Source organism: Zerene cesonia, chromosome 18 (assembly GCF_012273895.1).
Source record: "Zerene cesonia ecotype Mississippi chromosome 18, Zerene_cesonia_1.1, whole genome shotgun sequence".
Lineage (NCBI taxonomy): Eukaryota > Metazoa > Arthropoda > Insecta > Lepidoptera > Pieridae > Zerene > Zerene cesonia.
The window spans coordinates 5,599,811-5,612,303 of NC_052119.1; the positions used below are offsets into that span (position 1 = coordinate 5,599,811).

Below are 12,493 nucleotides of genomic sequence, written 5' to 3' on the forward strand. Positions count from 1 at the left end.
CCTCGGGTTAACCGGCTTTTATAAACTACCCGGGTAATTTATAACTATTACCCGGAAAACGATCAAGTGATATTACTTTATAGCATATTCAACGAGTAAATATGAGAGGGTGGCGTGCTTATGCTGATGTACAGTTATATAAAATGTCTGAAATACGATGCACAAAGTTTTATGCAAATATGAATGTGTTTAATCGATAATGTGTTGGACTTAGTTTGTTATAATATTAGCTGTGCACGTGTTTATTTTAACATTCTGGCTTAAAAGTAAATACTGGATAATGTCCGATAATTTGATTGTATGATGGTATTTTGCAGACATTCTAGACTATGGACAATATTGTCCCCTATCGCATATGTGATTGGTGAAGAACAAAAAAGAATGTTTATTTGTATTCGACTTCGAATATTTAATAGATATGACAACTCTAATTCATTTTTCCAGATAGAAAACTCTATTAATTGTACTGCGATCGATGTAGTTACAAATTTCTCTTCGTAAACTTATACTTTATACAGAAACTTATGAATTAAACTTATAAATTACTTAATATTTTTATTAAGAGATATTATAAAGAAGTTATATATGTTTTAAGCGTATATAACTTCTTATAAAACATTACTTTCATGTTCGTTTCTTTTATAGTGCCGAAACGAAATACAAACAAAGCAGCAACAGAAAACGTTATCTCAACGCGAAAATTAATACGCGGACCTAAAACCGTTAATACTTAAACGCTTATCTCATTGTCGACAAAAACAAACTATCTTACATTGCTACTACGTACTTAATGTAATCGCGCTCGATATCCTTTGTTCACTTTCAGACTCATTAAAAAGGCGATGCAATTTAATGAGTTGATAGTGTGCGTTAACCCTCGCTACGTTTGCAAATACTGAGACCGCGTACAGACGAAATAGAGTCGTATTACTGCTTGATAAAAAGTTATATTAGTTTGGGGTTGTTCGCTGCCGTATTGGTATGTAGGGGTCGAAGATTAGTGGCACACGCCTACCAGTAGAGCGCTGAGCGGGTGATGGGGCCCCAGAGTGTAGTTACAATTAGAGCGGTGCCCACAATGAAGTGACGGGTAATGTAGCCCGTGTCTTTATATGTTGATTGTAGCCGAAAGAGCTCGATTTGTGGATAGTGTTTTCCGTGTGTGGGATTTGAATTTTCAATCGTTGGCTGTTTGTAGCACTTCTATAGAGCTTCTATAGTTTTTATGCGCAATTGCCATAGAGACGCAAATCACACGAATGTGATACTCCCAATTAGACTTTAAAATATGTCTTTTTATTTTTGGAAATTACCACAACTAATAACTTTATTGTGATTTCGTTTAAGAACACTATTATTATAGGAAATATTAAAAATGGGTCAAGTACGATTTGGATTTGCGATACTAATAATTTTGTACAAATAAGCAAAAAAGCAATGTATAATTATTGTTCTTTGAAAGTTTAAACGTTTTATCAATAAAATGTAACCAGTACTTTTTTTTTTTTAATTTGGTAATTTATTCTCAAAGCACTAATCGAGATATATTTAATATTTTATTGTTAAACAGAAAAAATGAAAGCATTGCGTTAACTGCTGAGAGGGCACGAAAGAGGTTTTATCACGTTGCCATGGCAACGGATGCTGCGTCGCCTACGATACCCTCGTTCCGCTTTACATTGGAAAAACTACTTCATTGCTATATAGGAATATATTATGTATTCACGTTAGAGAATTGTATAAATGTGAGTTTAGTTCAAAGGAGATTTATAGAAAAATTACTATCGTAGTTTGTTTATGTAATATAATTATTAGTAAGTGTAGAAAAATATTTATTGTAAATTATTCCATAATATCTTTAACTATTATGTATTTACTTTAAACCACAAAACCTGTGATCATATAACAATTTATTGGTCTAAGGTCAAGGATATAAAATCTATATGCAAATTGATAAGACGTCCATAATCAATCTTATGAATATTATACGTGGCTTGAGGATAAACAATCTTATTGAAATTAGAATACTCCCAAAGCAGCATTCATACACATTTATATTTTGTCACCTTTAAACTATTTCGAATTGACTCGATTAAAATGTAGTGACAGAGCATTATACAAATATTGGCTTATAGTTCCGTAGTATGTGATGGGTTTTCATAGAATATTATTCACCGCTGATTGTTTACATCTATTTACTTCGTTAGGGGCCAGTTAACCCTTGAATTTGGTACATACTAAAATATTTACGCGCGCTATAGGCACACGCGGAAAAACAAAGTCAAAAACTGGGCCCGTTATGGGCCTGTCGCATGTTACCACAGATTATCTAAGTTTATAGATACTCGTCTTTAAATTTCGCATTATAATTCTTTATATATAATAAGGATAGCTATGGAGGTATAGTAAGTAAGGTTGACTACTGAAGCAATTTATACATATCAAAAATATTTCTGTTCTGACCTTCCTATCAATGAAAATAAACTACCTACTCAAGTTACTATTATTTCAATGATCTACTCTAATTGGAATTTAAATTAAACGTTTTAAGTAATTCTTCTGTAACAATATGCTGAATAATTTTAATAGTACTGCAGACAAAATCTTGTAATATATAGGTCTACTTCTACTAATAGTGTATAATATTAGGTACGTACCTTTAGAGCCTACTCGTCCAATCTTCCGCGTACTTAATCTTTGGTGTCCGCATGGCGTGTCGGTATTGAGTGGTGGCAGGGGCGTAGGGAGTCGATTCCTGCCCAGGGGACCGCCTCCCGAGGGAGTTCGGAGGGGGACGAAAGGTTAAAAGGGAAAAGTTGGTAGCGACCGCTTGTTGTCAGAGCGCGATCTTCCTGAACGTTCGATTGTTGAATGAAAATGCGGTTCGCGATTTTATATCGGGGACTGTGTGCTATTCTGCAAGACATAGGAAGCACTATTTGAGGGCACGTTTTTAATTTACACATTTAACTTAGCCTTTTAACTTAGTGAACAGACAGACAAAAATCAGTAAATAGTAATACTAAAAAGGGCTATATTTCTCTGTCACGGGGTTTTCTACTTGAAATTATTTTTTTTTATGAAATATCCAACAATAACCTGTGTATGTATAACTCATATCGTAACTAGTAGGTATAACACATTCATAATACATTGACTAGGTACACTTAAGTTCCACGCTAATGAATAATATGAATAGCGTAAGCCTATTGCGTTACGCTTTCATGATTTAGTAAACAAAAATATGAGTGTGAACCATTTTGAAGAACTTTTGCTATATCAAAATAGTCTTGTTACATTATAAAAAATATTTTTTCTTACCACGAGAAGTAAATTTAAAATAATTCATAACAAAATTGAACTTTAGCATTGAAATACATCTTCATGTTGTACGTATAAATTATACGCAGATAGTTCCAGTTGTATAACTAACTCATAGTTATTTTTAAAGAGAACATCTTATGCAAATAAACAAAGTATCTCGGGAGGGCTGTGGGGTGGGAGGCGCTCAAGTGGTCCCCGCGCCCCCTCACCGCGACTTAATGCCGTAGTAGGTTTTTTCGTAGCGCGCAGTTCAAGAAGTCAACTGTAAAAAACTATAACTTATATCTCTAAATATGATATATTATGTATTGAATACTAAAAACATATCATTATTGGGTTGTAAAAATATAACCCTGTCATAATGAATAAAAAACTAGAACTGTTTTGCAAAGCCAAATATATTATGTGAATTTTCATCCCATATTATTTAGTTTGCGTGGTAGGTGCCTAGAAATATTACTTACAATATTTCCCCACTGCAAAGCAACGTTATTATTCTATACAAAATGACGATTAATAGTATGTAGTAATCGAAATGAAATCAATACTCATATTAAAAAAAGTTACAATATTCAAGAGTGACTTAGGTTTTTTTTATCATGGAGTAACCAGGGCGAAGCATGGCGGCAAGTATTAAATATAGGTATCTGTAAGAGAAAGTTCATTGTCATTATAAATACTGCATATGATCACGAAGTTACGTTTTAAGCATTCATAACAACTGATTGTTATAACATAATATAATCAGTTTCACTAATAGTTAAAACGACTAAACTGTATTATGCAGAGGTAGAAAATTATAGGAATGCCAAGAGTACTTAACACTACAAAGTATTCGCATCATACCTACAGATAAGCTTTAACGCAAGGGCCTATATTATATATGGATGGGAAGGGATGAAAATCGGGGGTTAGTTTTTTTACGATGAAAGTACCCACATTGCTTTCTGTTCGTGATGCTTCATGCTATGGGCAAATATTTTCTATGTTATACTTTTCTTCGTTGGGTTTTATTTATAATGTAATAGTTGTATACCCAAAATTCTGAAGCGCTTTTAAATTATTTTCAAAAACTATATTGAAAGCTTTGGAAACACTGTCACCGATGAAAAACATATGTTATTATAATATTTTTGTAGATAAACGATTTCTGAACATGTAGAACTCATCATAAAATGTAATATTACTCGCTTAACATATTTTTTTTTTTTTTTGCTGTCTGTCTGACGTTATTGCTGTAATCTGAAATACAACTTTATTTCTAGGAACAACATCCTACTAATATTATAAATGCGAAAGTTTGTAAGGATGTGTGTGTGTTTTGTTGCTCTTTCAAGCAAAAACTACTGAACCGATTGCAATGAAATTTGGTATGTAGACAGCTGGACAACAGAATAACATAAAGGCTACATTATATCCCGATATTCCTACGGGATACGGACTTACGCGGGTGAAACCGCGGGGCGCAGATAATTGTTCATATTGGGATCGTTTATTAATAATTGACGATCTTGTTTAAAGAAACAAACCTCATTTTCATATAAGCTAAGTAAGAAACCTGTATGACAACAAACATCAATTAAACCATTTGTATCGTGTTATGTTATGGCGCATTAAAATAAACGAAATGCATCACAATAAAGTTTCTTTTACAATCTAATTCAGTAGCAGATGTAAGGCGGTGTTCAGGTAGTCGTAAATTACGGGCAGCTTCATATAAATTAGCGCCTGTCGAGACTTCTCTAGCCGTATTGTGAAATGCACGTGTTTCAACAACTTTACACGATAACCTTTAATTCTATATCTTGGGTATATTTTTTGTTTTTTTTTAAATTAATATGAATACACGTCTCTCTCTTTACTTGCGGGTCTCTGAGTTCAATTTTAATTAAACCATAAAATAAATTAGATTCTCCCACTTCAGATGTATATTTCATGCTGTACGTAAAAATAGTTTGCCTATCGATACTATTAATAATCGAAAGCTATTTAATAAAATACCCCCAGCTCACAAACACACCACATTATCTGCTACGTTATGAATCTGTCTTCAGTCTTTCAAAATAAAATCTTCATTCATGCCTTGGATGCCGGTGTCGGTTGACAGCCGTAAACGCCTAACTCGCAATATTGTGACATAAGGTGTTTAACATAAATAATGCGGGAACAGATGTGCGACGCCGCGGGCTCTACAAATACGTTCGCGGTACACGGTTCATAACGCCAGATTTTTGGATTCTATAGAGCTGTTAATACCGCCTAGTTTTTCTTACATAGCTTCATTTTAATGCAGTTTAGGAATACGGTAATATTTATAAACCGTTTATTAATATTTTATGTTAATAGAATACAACATTTTTATTTTTAGTATGTTTTAACAGCTCTATATATGGATGTCGTCTGTTGGCACAACAATATTCGGCGCGGCGGCATTGCTGCTGCCGGAGGCTATGTAAAATATTTCTGCTAAAGCATTCATCGTGATCGCTCGCCTGATCGTACGCCGAACGTTACGCATCACGCAGTGTTTATTCACACCGACCCTGTGTCTTTCACACAAAGTCCAAATTCAATTGGACGAACTTGATAAATAAATTGCAAAGATCAGCTTTTGTGTAATCCGATATCTAGTTATATTGAGTCGCCAATAGTTTTATTTTATTAAAGGCTAATAGGGTTTATAAACTACGATATTCAATATGTACTTTAAATTAGCATTCGGGGTGTGAAATGTTGTAAAAACTTTGTAATATAAAAACAACAGTTCATAAGGGCGGAAGGCACACATTTGTTAACATAAGAAACAAATTAATTTTATGTTTCAACTAAATGTGAGAAATTGTAACGTCAAGTGGAAACGGATGGCAACAAATTTGAAGATAATAAAAATCACATTTCACAACATAATTTGTAGCCTTTATACTTAGTAATTTTGTAAATACATATTACGATCTTTTCATTATAAAAAAGGTTGGTTTTGTTTTGTTAAAAATGAATTGTTTTATTAGGTATTGATTATCAATTACTAAGAATTTCTATTTGTTTCAGATTTTTTCTCAAATTCTTCTTAAAATGCAACCAAAACTGCTTAAAAAATGCCGGCAACCCCAGAGATATGAGAAGATTTCAGGTATGTATTATATCACTACATAATATAAAACAACGACGCTTCTCGCGTCTGTATGCAACGGAAAAACTACACAACGGATTTTGATGGGGTTATTTAAAATCGATAGAGTTAATCAAGAGGAAGGTTTATATGTATAATAACATGTGTTAAACCACTCTAAATTTAACACGCGCGAAGGCGCGGGCAAGAGCTAGTATTATTTATGCTTATTTCAACAATCTACATAGTAATATCACAGTTACATTCATACAGCACGTATATATTTGATTACCTAATCGTATTTATTTTAGCCTATTAAAATTTCAAACATACATATCAAATTCTATAAATAGATATTAGGATCGGCATCTATTTTTTTCTCTTCTACAAAGAAATTGGCGAACATTTATTAGACAAAAGGAAAAATTACCGCGTTTCTTACATCGGTCTATCTATCCCATACGTATTGGTACAAGCTACAAACTTTTTTAGATATTATCTCGAAGCATTTGATTTCACAAAATATAGAAATAAAAATTGTATATAACGAACAGTAAACAACTACTATTATTTTCACCTAAAAAATAATAATTAATTAGAAATGCCAATTATGAGACATTGTGCATATGACGATTTTATCGATTCCTTCGTTTTTGTGTGAAAGAATGATGGACCGCATCTCCCAAAAGTTATTCATATATGTTTATTCTCACAAACTTATAAACAGATTAAGTTACTTGTTTTCTAAGAGAAAAGTGCCGATGGCAATTTTTCTTCGAAATTAAAAAAAAAACAGTCGCCCTATAACACTTCACAGACTACAAAAAGTTTGTATTATAGTGGATTAATCTACACACTATTATTCTATGTGGATTTTTGTATATTTAAGGCAAATAAAATTATAGGGATCTTGTACCACACAGTTAGTATCGCCCTCAACTGAAGGAAGGGTTGTGTTCACGACTCTTGAATATTTGAAGCGGCTCCAATTTAGCGGAGGGCTGAAATTAAATTTATTTATACGAGTGTATCTATTTACTTATGTTGTGATTTTTAAACTCAATTATCGAGACGTTCAAGTTATGACAAATTAATATAAACCAATACGAAATTGTAAAACTCACAAAGAGGTTAACTTAAATAGCATGATTCATTTATTTGAAGGTAGTTTATAATATATTTTATCGCTCGGAAAAGTAAATTTGACACATGGAAAATAAAGGAACAATAATATTAAAACACATTCACACCAATGTTTAAGCAAAAATGTCGTAACACAAATAAATTCTCGTTCTCGTTAAAAACTTTTAGAGCCATATAAAATAATTAACGTCAACCCTACAGCCGCGGTGGCGGTGCATTCCGTCTACTTATGAGTACAAATTTGCTTCCACAGTTGGCTAAGACATATTTGTCTTACGTGTCCTCTACGAACTTTGTACAAATATAGAACTTAATATAACTTACGTTTAGTGTTCATTTCAATACGGCGTGTGTGCTATGCGTAGCTATGTTTATATTGGGCTTTCCGTGTGTCATTGAATAATTCAGTGGTCGTTCCCCAACGTTTCAAGGGTAAGAATATATTCCTTCTATACGTATCTATTAATAGTTTCCGACTATATATGAATGACGGCCTTGTATAAAGACAGAAAGAGGTTTTATTGAGTGCATATACTATTTTTTTTAAATATACGAAAATATCAATAAATTTTGAGCTTAAACCATGGAACAATAACTTTAAAATCTAAATATAATATCAAATACAAGGAAAGCAACTAAGTTTCTATTTATAAAACACGGAAATACCTTAGATGAAGTTCAAGATCACAGAAAAGATAGAGTTACGAAAATAAAACATACGTACAGACGTGATAGGCCACGCACACATACACACCCCTGAAAGGGAGAGTCCCCAGGGAGGTGGGGCCAATGTCTCTACTTCAGGAAATGGACGATTGCGTAGGTATGCAAGGAAGTGCATTTCGCATTTTATATGGCTTTCCTATCGCGGGTGGTCCGCCTTGAGACGGTCATAGAGGCCAGTTATGTGTGATTAATATGCAATGTTACGTAAGAGCTATCTACCGTCTGGGACTTGGATGCTTTTATATTTGATTTATCCAATTTATTCCTTCTTCTATACGTATAAGAGGAATAAGAAAAATGTAATTAGTTTAATGGCTTTAGTATCGATATTCGATAAAAAAAAGTAGTGGTGGCTCAGTGGTGAGAACCTCGGACTTCAAAATCGATAAGTCGGCCTGAACCCTCATAGGAGGCCTGTGTCCCAGCAGTTGGAACATATATGGGCTGATGACGACGAGTATCGATATTTGTTTTAAATATTCGTGTATATTCTCAAGTATTACTTAAAATATAGTAGTTGATTTATGTAAAAATCCTTGTATATACTTTTTGTTTATTCTTTCGTGAAACCAATTTTGTTACGATTGTTTACTTTTTTCTTAACTTTATATTATCACAAGGAAATGTAAATGATGTCAATTACATAGCGTACAAAACTATTCAATCGACTCATTTCTCAAACACATACCTACGTATATCATAACTAGCATACTATATTCTTTTAGTACTCTTTTACATAAGGCTTTTTCCAGGTGGTGATATCAACCCAGGTGATGGTAGATGGCCCTCTCCTGGCCATATCGGACAATATGTTCGTACACAACAACAGCAAGCACGGCCGCCGGGCTAAGCGCCTAGACCCGACTGAAGGTACAGAAGCTGCCCTCGAACCTACTTGTACGTTTTCTTTTGTTTTATTTTATTTATTTTTTATTTGTCAGGAATATTATGGAATATTTGAAATTTATTTATTATTTCGTATAGGGTTGGAACAAATTTTATACCTTAATGATAGTCATTGTTTTGTTGATTTTTAATTTTTTTTTTTTTAATATCATAACATATAATTTATCACAAACCATTTATAACATTAATAGTATCACCCAAAAAAAAAAATCAAACATTTTTAATAATCAAACAACTTACGAAATTAACAAAAGGAAAATAAACCCACCAACCAGTCTTATTTAAACCTAAAAATGAACAGCCAATCGGTTATAAAATAATGTGTAAAGTCGTAAAAGCATTGAGGATGTCGTTTGTATGCGGAGAATCAGAGTAGACATTTCGCAAAGAACTTTGACCGAGCGGGGAGGCAGGCGTCGAAGCAACCATGAAGAGAATAGGGATAATTTCCTCATGAATTGTACGACGCAAAAAATTGGAATTGCTCTTTGGGATCATAATCATTCGATAAAGTTAACGTTAAGGTCGCGACTCAATGGATTTCATTGGATTGTACCTAATGGTGTCGTATTAACTACAATGTTACAATATTGTCATTAATCGTGATTTGTATCCTATGCTTAATAAATGGCTAGATATGCTTAACTTCAATGTCAAAAAAGTAAAATTGCGCTAAAGGATTAAGAAAGTATCGATGGCATGAACAAAATTCTTAATCAGGTATCTTTTAAGACAGCACAAATTATATACCCGTTCATTAATTCCATTTCCGAGCGCAGCTTATTGAATATTTAAAATTAAAAATTCGTTCCCCAGAAAAATCTTTCATTACCTACTCAAATTAATAAAAACGAACCGCCGCCGCCGTAATCTCCTTTCGTCCCCTTAAATTCACTTTCTCTTGCCTTTATTACCGCGTCGTTTTGTTTGTAAGATTTCAGGTTCTCCCCTGTGTTACGGTGCGTGTCCCCCTCACTACAATCTTATGTTCATTCTTACGTTTCGATAACGTCATAACTACCATTTAAACTTGACGTTTTTTCAACTTTATATCGCTACCGTAAAATGTATTTTTATCTACAACATATTAAACATCTAGCCATGGTATCCTTTACGGCCTTCGATTGTCCTTTTCCTGAAACATTCCAAGACAAACATCCAAATAGGACGGAAAGAGTTTTAACAGTTTGGCGTTTACTCAAGTTTCAAGTTGTTCTCTGTTAAATTTCTCTCGCGTAGACTTTACGACAACAAAGTCTCGATGTGTTTTAGTTTTCTTACACATCATTTACGATATAAACAACATTTTCTTATCCTTTATTTACCGTTATTTTAAAAAATTAGCTTTACCGTGCATTCGTGAGTTATTCAGAAAGTTATTATTTGTTTTTATTAAAAAATATATATTTCTCTCACCAGCGGGGTTATATCCGCCGTTGCCCGTAGCAACGCCGTGCATCAAAGCGATATCTCCTAGTGAAGGCTGGACGTCAGGGGGTTCGACTGTTATAATAGTGGGGGATAATTTTTTCGATGGCCTTCAAGTAGTCTTCGGAACTATGCTTGTATGGAGTGAGGTAAGTTTTCAGTCTATGTTTGATACATTTTTTCTTTAGACTGATCAATGATGTTCTGTTTCGATAGAAAATTAACGTTTTTCGTACCAATTCTTATAGAAAGCTCATAAACAAAATAATATGAAATGCGCATTATATTCCATGTTCTATATCCCATGCTGTACGATTCAAAATTTCTCGTTACCCTCAAATAAATGTTTTTGTTAACAGTTAATAACGTCACACGCAATAAGAGTTCAAACGCCTCCGAGACACATACCCGGCGTCGTGGAAGTTACATTGTCGTACAAGAGTAAACAGTTTTGTAAAGGAGCGCCCGGGAGATTTGTTTATGTTTGTGAGTATTATTGCTTCAAATGTCTTGCAATATGAAAATTACTTGTATGATGCACAGTATTGCCATTTTACAAAACATTACTTATGGTTTATTTAAAAAAAGAGTTTATATCCACTCTGGTTCTTTAATGTTTATATTAAATGTGAAAAAAAAGAATAACATTGATCTCGAGACGTAAAGTAATCGACAAATATATACGCAATTTCTTGTTCACGTGATCCATCAATTAGGATTTCATTCGTTAGTGGGGCAGCTAATGATTGATTTTGTTTTTCTCTCTCGCATAGCAGCTCTCAACGAGCCTACGATAGATTACGGATTTCAGCGGCTTCAGAAACTTATACCGAGACATCCGGGCGATCCGGAGAAACTGCCTAAGGTAAGTTTTATATCAGTCCTCGTAAAAAATACAAATAGAATCTTTTTACGTTTCCGTGATAAAAGTTATGCCGAACGAACATGCGTTGTTATGAATAAATATACAAGATCAGTTCATGTGTTCTTCTGGTAGCATCCTGAGTTTTTTTTATAGCACTCACTCTACTTAAAATAATAATGTTTTCACTTAATTAGGATAGGCATATTTAATGATGAGTTTTAATTTTCTCCTTTTGTGTGTTTTTTTCTAAATACCAATTAAAATTTATTGAGCTGACTTCTAAGTAACAAACCCGCCAAATACAATATACTGCTTTTTATTTTATTAAAGAACTAGCTGCACGCCCCGACTCCGCCCGGGTAGTCATTAATCGTAATTGAAATAATATAAACTATCCTATCTCTCAAGTTGGATTGAACTGCACATGGTGTGCGAATTTTATTATAATCGGTTAAGTAGTTTAGGAGTCCATTGAGGAAAAACATTGTGACACGAGATTTATATATATTAAGATAACGCTTTAAATAATCTAAAAATAAATAAAAAGGGTAAGTGTTGAACCACCAAACTATATTAAATTACCTGTCCTAGGAGATAATATTGAAGAGAGCCGCGGATTTAGCGGAAGCGTTATACTCGATGCCACGCAACAATCAGTTGGGTTTGGGAGCTCCGCGCTCGCCGCCCGCTAGCATGCCTTTCAACTCCTACACTGGACAGCTAGCTGTTAGCGTACAGGACACTGCTACTTCGCAGTGGACGGAAGGTGAGATTTCTTTATATATATACCCAAAAAATTGTAATACACTTATCGAATAACAGCGTGCAATATTTACAATAAAATATAATTAGAACAAAAAACTGAACCTTGTGGAACACCACATAAATTTTTTATTTTTTTAATTTTAACATTTTTATCACACATTATATAAAGAAGAATAAAAAAGAAAATATAAGCAATATTTAAAGATAATATATAACGGGGCGGCCTT

General features: G+C 33.5%; 1 protein-coding gene across 1 annotated transcript in view; it reads left to right on the forward strand.

Moving 5' to 3' along the window:
- LOC119834073 (transcription factor collier) overlaps positions 1-12,493 on the forward strand; it is a 41,490-nt gene that overhangs the window by 26,270 nt on the left and 2,727 nt on the right. Inside the window, exons 8-13 of the mRNA XM_038358356.1 lie at positions 6,373-6,454; positions 9,055-9,199; positions 10,628-10,785; positions 10,996-11,122; positions 11,413-11,501; positions 12,093-12,267. Coding sequence (XP_038214284.1) covers positions 6,373-6,454; positions 9,055-9,199; positions 10,628-10,785; positions 10,996-11,122; positions 11,413-11,501; positions 12,093-12,267 — 776 coding nt within the window. The remainder of the gene's footprint in view (positions 1-6,372; positions 6,455-9,054; positions 9,200-10,627; positions 10,786-10,995; positions 11,123-11,412; positions 11,502-12,092; positions 12,268-12,493) is intronic.